Source organism: Gymnogyps californianus, chromosome 3 (genome assembly GCF_018139145.2).
Source record: "Gymnogyps californianus isolate 813 chromosome 3, ASM1813914v2, whole genome shotgun sequence".
NCBI classification, from domain to species: domain Eukaryota; kingdom Metazoa; phylum Chordata; class Aves; order Accipitriformes; family Cathartidae; genus Gymnogyps; species Gymnogyps californianus.
In genome coordinates, this window is record NC_059473.1 from 45,656,997 (window position 1) to 45,676,378 (window position 19,382).

Consider the following 19,382-nt stretch of genomic DNA (forward strand, 5'->3'; position numbering starts at 1 on the left):
GTCTGTATAGCTCACTGCACAGTATTCTCTCCCTTTCACACTGAAAATAGCCACATTTTGCTTTGAGACTCTAGTCTTGAATGCATCTTTAGACTCTTTCCAGAAGGCATCACAGAATTTCCCAAGCAGAGGAATCACTGCTGTTGACAGCACAGTAATAGTCACACACATGGTTTCTCCTCTCCTCTCCTCCCCATCCGCCCCTCTTCCCCAGGATGAAATTTATAAAATCTTGTACACGGCACAGAACGCAAACAGACATTGGGCTAGTTAAAAACATACTTCTCTTTATTTGAAAGTTTTCTATCCACAGATAAAAGGCAGCTGATACATTGCATAGTATACCTTTTTTTTTTAGTATGCTTATTATTCAGCATGTCTGAGAAAAGGAATGATTACTGGTTCTAACTTCCCACAACAAACAGTGAAGTTAATGGAATAATAAATTAAAGTAGTAGTAGTCCACATTATGTATAAAATAAATGTTAACAGATATAAATATGACATGAATGATGACTGATTCAGTTTCCCTTCTCCTCAGGAGTTCAGTGTCTTATTAAAGTGGTTGCATAAGTTGAGTTTTTATTAAAATTCAGCAGTGCTCTGAAGCTGTGAAACACAAAAGCCACACAGGTTTTTTAATTGAATGGGAATGTCTTGAAGAAACCTTGCTAGTGAGAACAAGGGTGCTGTTCTGCCCCAGTGATGGTTGGTTACTGTCCCTGTTGTTGAACCCTTGCTGCTGCAAGGACTGAGACTTCATGCTTCAGCTGTGGCTGATCCTGGCTCTAAGGCACTTATAGGGCCCACCAACTATTTACATTGCAGGCACTACTTACTCAAAGGACAAAACTCCACACACCCCTCAGTGTGTGGGCGAGGGGGGTCATGCAACTTTGGTGTACTGGCCATCATCTCTGGGAGTGCCCTCATCATCCTATATAAATGCTCATTGCCGGAAACTCCGTACCCAGGCCCTCTGTGGTGTTAACCCACAAGGAGCGAAGGAAACAGCGGTAAGAGACCTATCTTGTCAGTGTGCTTTCTTTTCTGTTTACCTGAACTCATGTGGGTTTCCACGAGTGCCCTCGGGCAGCCAGGCCACGCGTGCCCAGCCAGGGTTTCCCAGGGGAGCTGATCCTGTGCATGGGCTGAATGTCAGGGTGCGGCAGGCTGCCGCCCGCACTTGTTGGGCTGCCTTGAGCTAGAGACAAATGCCTTGCTCAGCTGTCAGGGGGAGTTTCAGAAAGTGCCAAATCTACTATGGGGAGGTAGGTATTGAACAGGAACTGTCCAGAAAAGCTTGGAGAAAGAAAGAAACTTGTCAAACTGAGCAGCAGCAGAGCAGCAAGAGCTCTCCGTTTGAGACTGGGGATGGGAACCAAGTAGCAGAGCCCATGCAAAGGGAAGATCCAAGAGTCTTTACCACAACACGGATGCTGGCCCATGTATTGCACAATGAGAAACATCAACCATGTTCTGAATTACAGGGTTGTAATTCCACCCTGAGGATCTGATGACGACACAAACCACCTGAGCTCTGCTCCCCTGGTTTGACAACTGTATACTCCTGGATGCAATTATAATCCTGTTGTAAGTCTCAGCTGCCTGGCAAGTTTTTTTCCTCCCTCCTTATGTACTTAACATTGAGGTAGAAGTTTCAACTAGTCTTAAAACACACAAAGAAAATGAACACAATCTTAGTGGGCTAGTAGTCCAATGACCTTCAAAATTTGCAAAACCCTTCACAATGTGGCTATAAAATGAGTAACTGAAGTAGCAGAAAAAAAATTCTAAAAATGTCAGAAAAGTAGTATAAAAAAATACAGTACTGAGTTGCAAGACATTTTCTTCATCTATTGGCTTTAAGAAAAAAAAAAAAGTCAGATTTTTTTTTAACTTATTCCTCTGCAACAAATGGCAGAAGCAGAATTTTTTGTGACATCAGTGATATATTGGTACCCAAGTAAGAGTATACAATGAATTCCTAAAGGCATTAACTGTTTTGAACAATGATCTAAATATAGGTCATTTATATTAGCTGGCTTCAGTTGAGCATTGCTTTTATTTCCCATAAAAATACATGTTTAAGTATGTATATATATACATACGTGTCTATTGCAAAAAAATCTGCGTTCCTTCTGAAGTTTATAAGGAAGATCAAAGTAACATAATAGTAATAAAGTTTACAAGGAGACTTAAATGACTTATTGTTCATACAATATTTAAATATAAGGAACACAAATCACCAACATAGTAATTTTTTTGTGCTTTACAACCCCTGTAATACTAAAGCAAGTTTATACTAATACCTAAATGAAGCGAGTTAAATTACTGCTATAGGGGCTGCTGTTAGTTACCTCCACTGTACTCAATACCACAGAGTAAATGAGGTCCAAATTTCAGTTGAAAGAACTTGGTTAGCTTGAATTTCATCCTATTGATTTAATTATTGGCAAGAATGTGAAAATACATTCAGTGTAAGAAAGCTGTTAAAGCCAAAGGAAAAAAAAAAGTTCATATTATTCTTACAGCTATTTTTCAAGAAATACTAGATGTTCCAGCTTTAACACTACATTTTTAAATCAGGGAAAAAAAAAATCCATGAGTAAGGAAGACAGATACTGTTTACGAGTCTTCAAGGAGAACATTTCACTGACATTAAAGGCAACTTTGCAGACTCACTTGAAATGTATCAATTTGTAATCTACACATTTACAGGGGCTGCTCTGCTCTGAAAGCTGTTTCTCAATCTGTGCCAAAACATGTGAGGCTGTGTAGAATGCTTCTGATGATAGACCTCCAGGCTCTGTTTCTCCATAATTGATTTAGTTATTAGTTATGCAGGGAGAGAAGAGATCCCTGAGGCTTGGTAAAACAGTATTCAGTTACTAAAAGCAGCCCTTTGTGAATTAATGTCATCCTACCAGCTCTTTCTGCTCATTATTCCTTCAAGTCTTGTTTTCCTGGACACCAGCTGTCACAGAGGAAGTCTCCAGCCTTTTCTTCTCCTGCCTCCCTGGCTGGCTGAAGTTGTACCAGCACGGTCTGGAGTGTCTCCTTCACCACCTGGATCTCCCTCTGCAGAGACTGTGCAAGCTTTATTAAGGAATAAATCTATAGGTGATTGGCAGTCCCTTTTCTCTTTCCAAGTTATTAAATCAATTCTTGTTCTGCTGCTCACAACAGATGGCCATGGCTATCTAATTGTAGCTTCAAGTTCTTCCAAATTGTTTGGATTAAATATTAATACATTTCTCACACTTGCTTTCAAAAAAAATCCAGGCAAACTGAAGTTCTCAAGCAGCATTATTTAGCACTTTAAAAAGGGAGAAGATGGGGGATACTGCTTGGATACTGTTCTCATGGGAAGGAAGGAGATAAAGAAATTGTACCATGGAGGCAGCAGCACTAGCTGCGAGTTCCCTGCTGGATGGAGGGTGGTTTTTTAAGCCAGAGACCCAGACCTGGGTGGATCAGACCCCAGGTGAAGGCAACAGGGCAGCAGGAGTAGTCTGAGACATAAGCCAAGTGACCACAGCTTGTGTGGCATTAGTGAGCTCAGCAATGTGTGCTACGCAAGGCGGGGTGGGAATCTAGGTAAGTAGCAAAATTAGCTTATAGCAGAGAACATGTCTCTGCTCTACTTACCTCCAGAAGGCTTTAATCTTAGCTGAATTATCAGTATAATTATAGCGCAGAAAACACAAATATAAAGCTATATGAGGCTCCACAGTGAATGCTTTGAACAAGTTGAAAAGCAAAGAGATTAGCAGTAGCAAGGTCATGGTGTCATGCATTAAAAGGAAAAAGGCCACCTGAAAAGCATCTGGTAATTCAAGTAAAAATACTTCGTTTGGTTAAAAAGGAGAGTTCCACATTTTATTTGCATTGCCTAGTTCAGGTGTCCTGCAAGGCACTCGGGAAGAAAATGATGGCTAATGGCTCGGCCTCTTAAGAGACCTTCCACCTCCCTCTTTCACCAGCTCCACAATGACAGAGGGAAGGTGTCAGGTGGCGGCAACAAGAATGCAAGGGGTGCAGCAGTGAACAGACTGGCAGATGAAGGTAGGACATGCACAGAGATAAGTGGCAACTGCTGAGACACGCACAAGTTTTTAAGTGGCTGGGCTTCCTAGGCGGTACAGCTTTTTGTTCTGATGACTAGTCTCTCCTGGGAATAAACACAGTTCGTACTATCAATGCATCAGCCTTTCCGCTGATAATTTTATGTCAGTGAGACTACCTGTTGTTGAATCAAGCGCAATGACTGGGTGTAGCTCAATGAGACAACCAACCTTATCTTCTCTTCCATAGCTTACACTACATGGAGAGCAGAGCAAGCACGAGACAAGTCAGGGCCTGCTGAAGCTCTAAACCAACGACCAAGTCTATGTGAACAAGCCCTAGGGCCCACCCCATCCAGACTGAGGCCTCCCGTACAGGTGTGGCTGGAGGGCAAGGACCCCAAAAAGGCTAACCCAAGCGGGTCAGGGGAGAGAGAAGTAAGTTCATATCTAGCAGTAAGTCGTCAAATGAACTCTGAGAGCGCCAGAAACTCACTTCAAGTGAAATGAAACAGGCTGACACTGAAATAACTCAATTTGAAAAATACAACGCATAGGAAGGATGATGCACAAGGACAGGCTTTATCCTTTACAGAGCTCATCCATTATGAAATGTTGTTTTACTCGACTCCGATATCAATGCAATGTCAAGAAAAAAAGACACCCTCAGGTTATGTGACTGTAAGAAGTGAGCTGCTACTTTTGAAAAATTGCAACTAGAGAGGACCATGGGAAAGCTATACAAATCACCGCTATTTCAGGCAGTCACAGTTATGCCTTTGAAAAGCCTTAAGGCTGCTTTTCATTCTGTTATCAGTTCCTCAAAATTTCATTTTTGTGTATTTACATACATTTACTATGATGTTTTAATACGTTCAGCAGGAGTATTCATGCATACTTCTAATGTCCGGACAGCTCTATTAATCTAAAGGAATTCTGTCTCTGATTACAGGTAATAGCAGTACACACAAAATTTCTCCTATCCTAGGATCTCAAAGCACTGTAGAAGGACAAATTAATTATGCTTTGTATCTTCTCTGAAGTAAGAAACATTATTATCCTCTTATAAACAGTCCTGGACTGTCCACCACTCTGCAATTTAATTATGATGTTCTGCTGAAAATCTAACTGGTAAAAGATAAATTCTTTAGTTTATGAACACTGTGAAGCCTCCGAAATTTAATTACTTCTGATGCGCAGCCTCTGACTACATGCTGTTATTTGTAATATCCCAAGCGATTACAAAATTCTTTTCAGGTAGAGAGAAAAAGCAAAATTGAAATGTTTCGCTGCCAGTGGATCAGAAATCTTGAAGGATAGAGGAAAATGAAGGAGACAGTGAAAGAAACTCTTAACCAATAGAAAGACAGAGCAACAAGAAAGACGACTGCATAGTGTACCTACAGCAAGTTTCAATAACCTCATAAATAATACCACAACCAACTGTCAAATGAGCCTTTGTGACCAGACAAAATATATGGTATAAGGCTGCGCATGGAATCTCCATCCATATACAGAGGTTACATCTGGATAAACAGCTTCACCCATTTTAAAAATGAAAAAAACTTAGTTTTGCATGGGTCCACAAGCAAATGTGTCCTTCATGCTTAAATTCTCTATCCAGTGCTGCAAATATTGAGCCAGTATCAAAGGCAGGAGACAAAACAAGTTTCAGCTAGGAACATTTTCTGGTTCTGCTGTCTTCCTGTGAAAAACTGACAAAATCTCTCCAATGTCTCATAAGCAGTAAATTAAAGTACTTGGGAACAGCTTCACACAAACACAATCCATATTCTGCAACAATGCTGCAGCTCTAACATTGTCTTGGTTGAGGCTTTTCACCTGTTTGACTTCCTCTCTTCAAAAAACTTGCATCATGACAGAGTCCATGATTTACAAGGAGATAAAAAGCAGATCTAATTACTGTAGGCTTACTTAATTTTTGGAAAAAATGGGCTCATCAATGTACCTTCTGTTCTCTCAGCACAGATGTTTAGGGAAGAGAGACAAAAGGTAGATATTACAAACTAGTTGTCTTCCTATAGGAAAGGTTAGAAACTAAGAGTATATTGTAAGACAAAAGGCCTTGGAAGGACAGTCAAGGACTACCACAGAGCTGAGGTAAGGGCCTATCCGATTTTGGAGAATAACAGCAATTTTGGACATCTGAAGAGGAAATTAAGTCTTGAAGAACAGAAATAATCAGAAAGAGGGTTTTTCTTACCTGGTGAACTATTCTGCTTGTTTCTAACAGCTGAACGTTACAGTGGCTGGAGACAGAAGCTCAGCTAGATGTCCCACTACATAACAGCATGTGTCTCTCCTAACCCCAGGCACCAGTGCACACCACAGGGCCAGCCAGCTGGAAAGCAGCTCTGCAGAGAAGGACCTTGAGATCATGGTGGACAGCAAGCTGAACATGAGCCAGCAATGCATCTTGTGGCAAAGGTGGCCAACAGCCTCCTGGGCTGGATTAAGAAAAGCATTGCCAGCAGGTGGAGGGAACTGATCCTTCTTCTCTGCTCAGCACTGGTGAGGTCCCATCTAGAGTGCAGGGTCCAGTTCTGGGCTGCACACTACAAGAAAGATACAGGCTTACTGGAGCGAGTCCAGCACAGGATTTAATGGACTGGAGCATCCATCGTATGAGGAGATGCTGAGAGAACTGGGACTGTTCAAAATGGAGAAGAGAAGGCTCAGGGGGATCTTACCAATGTGTATAAATAGCTGAAGGGTGGGAACGAGGAAGAGGGAGCTGGACTCTTCTCACTAGTGTCCAGTGACAGAACAAGAAGCAACCGGCAAAAATTCCAAAATAGTAAATTGAATCTGAATACAAGAGAACTTTTTTTTTTTTTTTTTACTGTGAGGGTGGTCAAACACTGGAACATGTTGCACAGAGAGGTTGTGGAGTCTCCATCCTTGGAAATATTCAAAACCTGACTGGTCATGATCCTGGGCAACCTGCTCTAGGTGACCCTGCTTGAGCAGGGGGTTGGATCAGATGATCTCAAGAGTTTACTTCCATCTAAACGATTCCGTGATTGTGTGTGCTATGTGCCAAAGGACCAGCGAAGAGGCAAGACAATTCAATGTTTATTTGGAATGATCTGGGTTTTGGCCTTTTAGAAGTGCACTCTTGGGAGCGAAGGAAAGACACTGAGCAAGTCCCTACTGCTCCTATATGAGGCCTGTGTGGTCTCCAGCAAGAGACCAAAATGGCCTTTGGAAGTCCATCACTTCTTACAAAATACAAGGGTGCTTGTGGTACTGAAACCAGATTAGAAAATTCCCATTTCCCCCCTCCATTACTGTCTCCCTCCGTCACATCCATGAATGCGTTTCTACAAAAATAATACCCCTCCCATGTGAAAACCAAAATACTCCCCACAAAAACTACTAAACAAAAAAACCCAACAGAATGACTGCAACATTTTGAAAAACGGACCACTGCAGTGGTCTGGGTATCAGCTGTCTCCAAATCACTTGTTCCAGCAGAAAATGGAAGGCAAAGAAGCTGCAGCACATGGGTGGATTTACACTGACCTACCTCCATCACGGCACGAACAATACAAGTGGAACCACGTTCTCTCAATGTGACGCACACTGGGAAGGGCTCACCCTCCTGTCATCCAAAATAGAATCAGAGAGGGCACCATTGCCACCTCTCACTCTTGTAGGATCCAAAAATTTCCTACAGGTTCACCCAGGGTGAGATTCCTCAATGAGGTACAGTCAGGGCTAAATTCTACACTCCTGATTCTGTCGAAAACCTACGCTGGTGTAAAGCAAGACTTGTATGAGAGCCTGCTGTATGATAAAGGTGAAGGGTTAGCAAAGTGACCTGAAATGCCTAATGAACATTTAGGCACAAAATTCTATTTTCAAAATGACTGTTTAAAATGCCCATTTTAGGGTGAGGAATGGAGATTGCTTTTATAATAATAGTCCAGCCAGGTTTTCTTCCAACAAAAGCCTTTTCACCAGGAGGAACTATTACATGCATTCAAATTGTCTATCAAAATGTAACTGCTAATTAAGAACAAAAATGACTGTGAAATTGCAATATAGGCTCCATTTAATTTTACTGGGAATTCCAGGCCTTTACTGTCAGGAAAGTAACACCTCTCATCAGCTCTGTCGACATCAGAATGAGTCACCTCTCGTCGTTTGGTTTTTCCAATTAATGATGCGGACTGTTTTCATACACTCGCCAATGATTAACCATAATTGAATGTTCTGTGGGTTTATTTGGTTATACCACATAGAATTTAGCAAATATGTCATAGCGCTAGAGAGGAGCTCTTCCCCCCCCTGTTGTTTGATGCTTTTTATACAAAAGTATAGTTTAATATTTGCTGTGAAAGGCTTCAACAATAAATGAGAATCCCAAGTGGGTCTGTGCATATACTCAGGACTAAGAAACATCACTGGGTTCCTCCTTTGTTCAAGTCGTGCTGGCAATTACGACAAGCAGCGTGGTTGATTTAAGTGTGCTATGCCATCAAAACGTAGAATGAAAAACAATGACATCTGGGATTTTTCTTCTAATACACACTTAATTATTAATCAAAGCTATGACACACACTAAACATTGGCAAATGGCTCGAGAGCATCAGAAGTTTATTTTTCTCAGTGGAATCTTCAAAAGTCTTCTAATAATCAGATAACAGGACTAATTTAGATCTGTGCAGCCCCCAGTCAGATTTTTGACCTAATACAGTTTGTAACATCCATGTGTAAGGCAGTTTTGGGGGGGATGAGGGGAAGGGCGTAAACAACCAGCAAACAAGAGTTTGAAAAATTTATCCTGCTTTCATTACAATTCCAGATCTTTAAGCTCCTGCTCTCAGAGTTCTACAGATTTTTAAAGAAGACTGTATAACTGTCCAATATTTGAGATAAGAAATCGTTTTATTTAAAACCAAATAAACTACTGTGCAAACAATAGATCTATCTGTTAATCATAAATTCTTCTACTGAGGCTAATTATTGGCACCAATATCAGTGCTAGTTCCTGCAATATAGGCAAGTTGCCAATGACTGAGTTTGTTTTATAGGCACTGAGCAATTTTTATTTAAAAAAAAAAAACAATCTACAGGTCTGTAGCGCTGTAGTAGCTATTTTTCTCACTGCTTTTTGAAGTATAGCACAACGATTACATGTACCAGATGGTAACATTTTATGCACATTGATCTGGACTACCTCAGAAATAGCAACTGAATGTTAATGAGGGGTAGCTGAATTGCTGAAATGCTTCTCTGTATGTCTCTGTGTTTTAAACATGGTTTCTTATTTTGTGACCAATGGTCTTGCTAGGACTAGGATATCACACAGTGTGCATTTCTGTATTTAGATAACATGAGCTGATTTTCACTGATAGAGGAAATCAGATCTATATCAGACAACTGTGGCTTACAATGAGACTAATCTACAACTCTTCTCAAAGTTTCAATGATTAGATTTTATTTTTTGAACTAACTCTTGCAGTTTCAACAGCTACAAAGAAATATGCATGCTCCATAGAAAGTACAAATACTATTATTTTACATACTTGTAGTGTATTTTCTTCAGGAATTAAAAAAGCAGTTTTTCAGCTTATTTCACCTTACCTAGTAAACTGTAACTATGATCAGACCTGACTGTTTAGTTTGAATATGAACTTAAGTCCACTGCAAAGAACCCGTAACTCCAACCCTCAGTGTTCTTCTATTAGGGTCAATGAGAAAAGCTCATTTGAGAGCAAATATACGTAAGGGAGGAAGGAATTAGATGCTCTGCACACACACGACACACGCATCCATATAGCTTGAAAAAGAATGCTCACAAACAGCATTGGGGAAACAGAACTGCAACCGAGCACATACGCTGTAAATATAATTAAAAGAATATTGCAAACTGGCCTGTGGTAAATACAAAAAAATAATCTTTCTGTACATTGAAACACTTAGAAAAGAAAGATTTGAAGTAGTAACAAATTAGTGACTGGATTTCTCCCCTCCGATGCAACCCCCCCCAGCACCTTCCCCCCACCCCGCCTTAAAGTTTATCATTCTGATACCTTTAAAGAAACGAAGTTTCTAGAATAGGAATTTTGCAATGAGCTGGCAATAGGTGTCCAATTACCTAAAACACAGTGGTATTTCCACACACTGCATTTATTATCCGTTCTCTAAACTCTCTCCTGCAGGACTGCCCACCTCAGCTTAGGAGGAACTGAATCCTTCCCAGCACCATCATCATCTCAACTCACCTTCAGGTGTCTGTAAGGGCTCCTCTACTAATCTCTCCAACCTGAATTAATTCATCTTTCTTCCTTATCCTATTGCCTGGCACCTCTTCTTGACTAAAACCTAACCAGCTAAGTACTCTCATCTTCCTTAGCCTCACTGGTTCTTATTCTCTTTTCTCTTTCTTAGAAGAACAAAATCTCTTTTATGATAAGTTTTTCTACAAAAGTTACAAATGAAACAATACTCTGTGCTCTTAAATTCTGAAAAATGTCCACAGATGTAGGCCCAATAAATGCCTCATAAAGGTTAAGCGATCTTCAGTCAGATACTGAATGACAGCCGAAGCACAAAATGAGATAAGGGTGCTTTATAAGACAACATCTCATCTGGTTACTTGCACTGGAGTGTTAGAGGTAGATTAAATTGCATAGGATGCCACATGATGCATCTGCTGCCCATTTTTTTAAAAGGAAAAAACCCCAAACTACATGTGACAATATACACAGTCTGAGTCAATGACGTAGCACTTAATTTAGCTAAATCATGTTGGGAAATGCAGGTGCATGGATGCTTGTATCCATGCAGCTTTTGGTGCACTAGGTATTTACTTATATGAGCATTACAAACAAAAGGATTTTAACAGTAGAATAAAGGCTTTTCACAGTGCCTAATCTCAATTTACAAAGAACTAACTTCTGTTTAAATCAATTAAAGCTGGATCTGACCACAGTGAAAACGCACTGTAGGAAAACTTGCTACAACAAAAACGCCCACGTCAGCAAGACAATCAATTCTCCCCTTCTTAATGTATTTAATCTACATTAAGAACTAGTATTCCATGTGAATCTGAAAGGCAAGTATTTCACATACATACTTACATAGATTGATACATATCTATAGCTACATCAAAAAGGATATGAATAACTCCTTCATCAACTCTGCAGGCGGAAGTTTGCAACTGATCTTCCAGATGCACCAATTTCTCACTTATTGCTTCACATTTTTCTCCCAACTCTGCAGAAAATATGAAGAACTCCTATAGGAAGTTGAAAAAGAAGAGAAAGCATGTTTGCTGCTGACTGCACTCTTCTACATCAAATTTGCATCAAATTAAGGGGAAAATAAAATATTAGTAAGGGGATATGATACTTTGCAGTGCTAAGACATTGCCTGAAAGCAAATTCCCATTAGAGAGACAAAAAGTTGTTACTAAAGTTGGTGATTTATATGAAATGGAATGAGCTTGTGGTCTCAGTCTATTTCCCAGCAGAAAAAAGTCATGATCTCACTTTCAGCAGAGGATTAAAGGGGTGTGAAGACTGAACTGCTCTCCCTCTTCCCTGTCGTCTCACCACAGCAGGGGAGGGAAATCTCACACTGACTACACCATTTAGGTTCCTAAATTTCACGTTGTTCATGTAAATATGATTTACACTTTTAGGCCATTTAAATATTTCAAGCAGCATCACTTTTGGTATCTCTTATAAACACAAAATGTACTTACTTTTTTGAGGAAAAATCTGGCTAGAGTACTTAGGGACTTTGCTCAACTGATCAGAGAAAATGCATCAAAGTCTTAGAGATTACATGATGAAACTGCACTTTTTTTACTGTGTTATCATGAAACAAGACTAAATTTTCAAAAATAATGCTTCTCTACTTAGAACTTATACAGACAAACACTTTTTCTATTTTAAACTGAGTATTTTAAACCAGTTGCAAAGCCCTTCCCATAAGTTTGCTTTCAGATACGCTGCACAAGGATAATTTGTATCTTTTATATTTTGTATTGAATACTTCTTTGAGAAATGATCCAAATAAGCAGCAAATGGGGGGGGGGGGGGGGGGGAATCAACCAATTTATGCAGCACTGAGACAAGCTTCTCCTCTCCCTCTGTAGGGAGGGACAGCACTGTAGTGCTGTCTACAGTGAATGACAGGGGTTATCTGTAAAGAAAAGATTATGGTGCCAAGATGAAGTTCTGCTGGAGCCATGTTGAAAAAACTGGAGTCATTCATCAGCTGGAATCCAGAAAACTGGATTTTCTCTAGACCTAGTCTACACACTCGTCCATAAAGCCAGCTGCACGTGGCCATATACAGTCTTCAGAAAGTTGTTCTCCTTTCAAAAAAGTACTTGGAGTCCTTTGCACTGATCTGTTGCTATAATAGCAACCATCAGTGGTTGTTTAAAAGAAATCAAGCCTTCAATCAAAGGCCTTCCAAAGAAATCGTGCCAATACTTGTTGGAACGCTGCCCATTGTGAAACAATCTGATTTTTGGTAAACACATTTACCAGACCTCAGAACCAGACCTTTGCATCATACAGTGCATACATAGAGTCAAATGTCAGAAGAGCTCTGCTTGCTGGCACATCCTCTGTTACAGCACAGAGCTTTGACCTTTCTGCTTTCCTAGGTCTTCTGCCAGACACGGCTCTCCAGCAGATCGCACGGGTACGCAATCAGCTGCAGCTCAAATCCTGGACGAGTGAGCTGGTTAAGATAGGTTATGTTGCAAACACCCGCAGCTTAGACGCAGAGAAGCACAACGTGAGAACCAGCTGGGTGAGTCCCTCGCTCTGTGCACAAGACCTGAGCAGCCGTCTTCAGAATCATTACTAAACGTCAGAATCTACAGCAGCACTCCACAGAATTTATAGATGTAAAAATGACCCATTGTTTTTAAAATGAGAACAGGGGAGGAGAAGGTACATGTTCTCCCTATGGCAACTAGGAATGTCCTTTTCTCAAGACCAGGGACAGAAGATGAGGAACAAGTCTTCCATCCAGCTGCTAAATCATCATTCAGTACACCAGCAGGACTCCATATGCTGTTAGGGAGTGGGATAACCCAGGCAATTTATATCAATAGAAAGCTTTTAGGGAATCATTCTGTAACACGCATGCAAGAACAGATGACAGTTGTATAAAAGAACTTAGGTCTCGGGCTAGAAGAGTCAGTAAATTGCAAAAACCTAGTACTCTGAAAGCACATCTAAAATTATGACCACCTAGAGAAAGCTCCACCTCTGAACACTGATTTTTCTCTAACAGTTAAATACACATAAGAAAATCAGGTCTTCACATAACCATCATCTCAAATGCAAGAAAAACAAGACAAAAACCACTCAGTGCTATACAATCACTGAACAGTTAATTTAGGAAGAACAGCTTTTAATTAATGCACAAACTCCTAAGTATTGCTCTGACAGACAAAAGCCATACGTGAAGTTTTCAAACCAGACTCTTCCTACAGACTGTGTACTTCGACAAAATGAATTAGTCCTGTACAGATCCTGAAGAACTGGTATTTTATAGTGACACATAAAAAGTAGATTTTTGCTCTTATAACATCAAGATATTGAATACTTTAGTCTGATCCAGTCACTGCTTTTATCAAGAACTATTACTATATGAGAGTTCAGATCTCATTCGCGCTGTCAAGAAAGATGACACTTCTAGTCCTGATTTGAAATCACCAGTTACTACAGACAGCAAATAAAAAAAAGTACATATCACAGTACACTCTTGAATATCTGTGCCATTAAGTATATTTAAATATAAAAAGCATTATAAAGATACGCATTACAGTAGGGTATCCCTTTCTTTTTTAGGGTACTGTTGATGGCAGGAATGTTTATCCAGATAATCGGTCACCCAATTAGCACTATGATCAGTTGCTGTACGAGAAGATCAATTTCCTCCACTTTAAAACTGCCCTCACATTTCCTGTCTTGTATATGCAAATACAAGGAGTTCACTGGGCAGCTAATCTAAATGATAAGCACACTGGCTGGATTTGTCTAGCCCTGCTGTGAAGATCCACAGTGGAAAATTTTTCCCTGTTCACTGTGTCAGTGAATGTACAGGGCAAAACGGGCCTTTTAGACCTACCCCCTCACTGAACTTCAGGTGGGTTGAAAGATGCTGGAGACAGCATTTAGATACCTGGTTGGCAAAGCAGGCTCCAAGTTGCAAGCGTGGCCTAGCTTTAACGTGCACAGATCCTGAAAACCCGAGATAAAATATAACTACAGCCTGAAATCCACAGTTGCAGTGCAGCTAGATGACTATGCTTATTAGTGTACTGCTACATAATCTGATTTCATGTTTGACATTTTCTTTTCCCTTTTAAAATAAAACTTTAAAGCCAAGTAACGAAAGGCCCTAAGAAGAACGGAAGGAAGGAACCCAGCAAACAAGCCCCCAAGGCCCTAGGACTTCAGGTGAATGCTTATTCTGTAAGCAAAGGCATCTCACGGCACTTTGCATCAGTACTAACCTCTATTTTGGGGTTCTAACCTTTGGCTAGTAGCTTCTATCCTGCTGCAATTCCAGGCAAGAACTTTATTGGTGTACTGGTCTTACACTAAACATGCTTAGAAATAAGAGACCATCATTTTTAACTCACTGGCTTTAATTCCTTTGTCAACTGAATACTTAGGTTCTCACTTAAAGTAAAATGTCTGTTCTATCTCATGTGAAAAAATATAGTGTATTCTTCCTGAATGATCACATTTTGAGAACATAATGAATTGTCTAAAAATGTAGCAAAAATCCAGTTTACTTTGGAAATTAAGATAAATGAACAATGAGCACTAGGCAAATGTGTTCAATGCAGAATTCTTACAACAATATGGGAAGGCAGGGAAATCTGAGTAAGTAAAAATTGGATCAAACTTGTTTAGGTCTTTAAACACTTGAAACCCATTTAATCATAACTGCATGGCTATGGTTGCACTGCAGTGTAACTAAAATAGCTCCATAAAGTAGGGGTTATATTCTATTCATCTTAAACTCCTAATAGGTATTTTGCAGCTTAACTCCTCTTTAATACAGCAATAATAGTGTATGGATAAACTATTTTTGCACCTATGTGACACAGCTGCCTTTTTAGTTGAAATGAGAAGTTCCTCCACAGTTTAGACAAGCATTGTCTCTCAGGAACTTACTTGCAGGCGTGATGTGAAAAACGCAGGGGGGTCATCATATAAATTATGATTTTCCAGAACATATATATATGGCCTTTCTTATTTTGGATTGGAAAGATATGGTCATCCAGAGAACTCTAGTTTAACATCAAGAAGAGTTATAAATTAAATTGAAAAAAAATATACTGCTCTCAAAAATATACAAGAATAATTCTAAATATTCAACCAATTCCACAGCTTCTGCCCCCAGGCCCTCGTTTGAAAAAAGTTCGATAACCTAGAGAAGTAGATAGGAAAGATTTCTCTCTGTACCTTTCATGACTAGTAACCTCACTGGTAACATTTTTATTTGACATTTGCCTATGCAGGCAGGGAAACCGCTGTCAGTGACAAACTATTCAGAACAGCTCCCAGTTGGAAAGTGGCACTTTACACTGATCAACAACATCTCTGATAGGAGAGTGGACTCTGCCTCCAGCTCAACATATTAATAAAATACAACTCATCCAAGCTTGTAGGTTATGTCAATGCTACAAGCTACTGTAAGTCTTAAGACTTCTTTGGTTATTTTTGCACTAACAGCACTTTTAGGAAGCCGCTAGGAGGGATTGCAGGAGTCAGGAAAGAGCTGAGATGCAATATTGCTTTATGGATTTTTCTGTGAACAGAGGATGTAGCTGGCTGGGATTTTTTTTTTTTTCCCCTCCCTCTAAATCCTTAGGCAGGTGAAAACAGCACAAATGTGGGTGTGATTTGTTATTTTTTAAAGTGAAATCCTTCTGCCTTCTCAGGCAAAGTAGAAATTCTCACTCTCTCCCAGAGATGTGAGTGTCTCATGCAAGAAACAGGAAGAACAGACAATGTTCCAGCTGATGCACAGCTGGAGCATCAGCATATTGAATTAAGAGCAGAGGGAATGGCTTCCACTTTAGTCTTCTGCATTTCATTCTACCCTTTTACAAGTCATTTTAGTCGCCTATGAGCAACAGCTCCTTGACAGCGTTACTCAAGGAAAATGTTTGATCAGCTTTTCCAGTGCAAACACCTTCTGTGCTCTCTTGGATCTAGTTCAGCAATTTTATATAGAAGAATCAGTATTGTAGTAGCTAGATTAATCTAACTCTATTAGGGATTAGAGTCTCTATTAGAGTCTTTGGTGGTTGTGCTGAGAAGCAGGATTCCCAGATATATCCTTAAAATTCATTCTTCCTACAGAGGAACTTTTGAAAAAAGGTGTTGCCTTACTTCCAACTAGCAATATCATAACCCCAATAAGATAAAAGCCTTAGAAGACCTTCTACAGAACATCAAAGCCAGATTTCTTTCACCTGTACTAAATTTTCTCTCTCCTATAATAGTTAAAATCATTCAAAATAACATAAACAACAACTACGAAAAGTTGCCCTTGCAGACAGACACTTCACATTATGGCACAAGGTTTAGAACAGTGACTTATTTTTGGCAGAAGTGCTGCATGCTTACCCTCACCCCTTGCAGAAGTTAATGGAAACTGTGAGTACTTGAAACTCCAGAATGTCAGGCCAAGGCATCTCTTAAATCATTTCTAGAAACAAAATGCAACCATCCATACGTTTGTCCTGCTTGAGCAGATGCTTCAGTCACGTGCAAGCTGAGCGCACATGCCCTCAGATAATGAGCTACATGGCCACAAAGTGTCCAAAGTGCAGGTGGAGGAAGCATTTATCCCTGCTCTGTGTCCCAGATTTCCTGCCCTGTGTGCACTGTCCTGGGCAAGTGTTGTAGATGAGGAAGGCGAAGTGGCCACTGAGAAGAGGCCTAATCTCTTTCTCTGAAAATAACACGTTACTCATGACCAACACCATCCTAGCATCATGGCAAGGCTGACCAGGAAGCAACCAGGGACCACCAAAGCCCACTCTGTGACTTGCAGTGCGATCAAGCCCACTGTGACTGTCCTCAGCTGATGTCTGCCTGCACAGCTCTTAGCAGCTGACAGGGATTTTGTGGTTCTGGTTGCAGGGTAGAGCCTGCTCCAGGGCTAAACTGCCCTTGCAGTGAGCAAGTTTTCCTACTGCAAACTTCCCTTGCTACAAACCAAGATGGTTATATTTCATTTTACCCTGATATAGCACACAATGATAACTAACAGTTGTCCTCTTTATCATTATTTTTTACGTGATTGAAGACTTTAACTTTCAACCAGACCAGGATTTCTAAACCTTTATTTCTACTCCTTTCCTTCTTTTCTTCAGTGTGTTCCTGTCTTCTACAGAGTGAGGTGCCTAGACCAGTACCATAGTCCTCTGGAGGCTTTGACATTCTCAGCTAAGCACAGTAATTATTTCTGTCTTACAACTGACATTCCCATTAATGAGGCTGCAAATGACATCTGCCCTTTCTTGCAACAGGATGAAGGTAATGAATCCCACTCTATTTGTAGTCCACTATAACCCTAGATTCTGCTTCTGCTGTATTGTCATCTTAGCTGCTATTTACCATCTGTATACATAAATCCAACTTTTTTTCTTCCTCAAATGTAATTTGCACCTGTCTTTTAACATATCCCATCTTATTGATTTCAGGCTATTCTTTCAATCTATCAAGAGCATTTGGAATCCTAATCCTAATTGAAATTATGTTGACTGGCACATAAACTCCTGGCCTACCTCCTTTTTAAAGGCAAATACTAAGTCTGCCTTTTACTGATCCCCTGGGACTTCAAGCTTCCTCTAGGAGTTTTCAAAGAAGCTTGTTAATGGTTTGGAGATTGTTTTTCTTGGCTCCTATGCACTCAGAAGAAATTTCATCAGTCTAGCCTGACTTGAGTACATCTCACTTGCCTTAGGATCCTTTACTGTGTTCGTCTCTTGCTACCTTGTAGCGAATACTAAGAGCACTACCTATATGGACATAGTTTATCATTTTTAGAAAGACAAAAAGCAAAGAAAATAAGAAAGAAAAAAAATATTTCTGCCCTCTGCTCTCATTTCATTATTTTCTCATTCACCTTTCTTATTAAAAGACACATGTGCCTTCCTTCACCTATCCCTTACATACAGCTTATCCCTGAACTCCCTTGCCATTTTGCATGTCTTTTTTTACAGTAGCGTGCAGTGGTCTTGCTGGTTCACTCTTACACTGTGCAGTACCCTTTTAGGCTCATTCTTGGGAACATTTTTGTCCTTTCCTTTTCAAAATTCTTTTGGGCCACTGAAGAGTTGCTGACATAGATATGTAGCCTGTTACTGTGTTTGCTCTTTTCTGCACCAAAAGAAGATGGTGCTGTACTATAAACATGATGTCTTCTGGAAGGTACCAAAGATCATCTGCTGATCCCTCCTCCTACAGAGTTCATCCCACAGAAACTCACCTGTTGCTTCCCTGATTTTGTTTAGGTGAATTTTTCTTTCATGGAGGTGGTTATCTGCCTTTTCTCAGAAGAGGGATCAAGGTTGTTTCCCAATTACTTTTGCCCTCATCACCTTCCACTTACAGACTGCTAGCTTGTTCCATCAGCCTGTTCATGTATATTTAGGAGATTGCAGCACTACAACACGCTCCTCAGTTTCTCATATGCAACAATTCAGGCATAAAGCTTTCCAGACAGCTGTTTTGCAACTGTGACCTACCTCCTCCCCACCATCACGTGCTTTTCCCACATTCCCTTTGCTTGCACTGATCCCCTTCCCTCCTCCACAGGGATACAACAACACATGGGAGTGTTAAATGACTCATCAAAATTACAGCCTGATGTTGGCAATTCCTCCCCTCATGTATCTTCCATTACAGCTATGGAGGAGTGTCCTTGGAAAAGCATCTACGCAGGAACAGAGCTTTCCACTGCCTTCCAGCACCCTGCTGTGGTCTGGGTGACAGCAGTCTTCCCATTCTCATCTCTAGTAGACTGAAGATCTTCCCTGAGTGCTGACTTCCTAAAATCAGTGCACACTACTGCACTGGCTCATTTAATTAAACTGGGACAATTCCAGTTCCTGCTGTGGGAGGATAAGGCTATTTACTGACTTACCAATAAAAATTCACAGCGGGCCAGGACTCGGAAAAGAAACAAAAGCACCAAACTGTTTTCTAGTGTCCACACCCTGCTGTGCTAGGAGTCAGCATAGCTGGGTACCATTTATAGGTGGTTCCTAGTATTGTTCACTCC

General features: G+C 40.4%; 1 protein-coding gene across 1 annotated transcript in view; it reads right to left on the bottom strand.

The window, feature by feature from the left end:
- Window positions 1-267: 267 nt before the first annotated feature.
- Window positions 268-19,382, bottom strand: part of DISC1 (DISC1 scaffold protein) — a 191,798-nt gene continuing 172,683 nt past the window's right edge. Inside the window, exons 13-14 of the mRNA XM_050894209.1 lie at window positions 11,227-11,337; window positions 268-3,099 (exon numbers count right to left, since the gene is read on the bottom strand). Of these exons, the coding sequence (XP_050750166.1) occupies window positions 2,944-3,099; window positions 11,227-11,337 (267 nt within the window). The 3' untranslated portion in view covers window positions 268-2,943. The remainder of the gene's footprint in view (window positions 3,100-11,226; window positions 11,338-19,382) is intronic.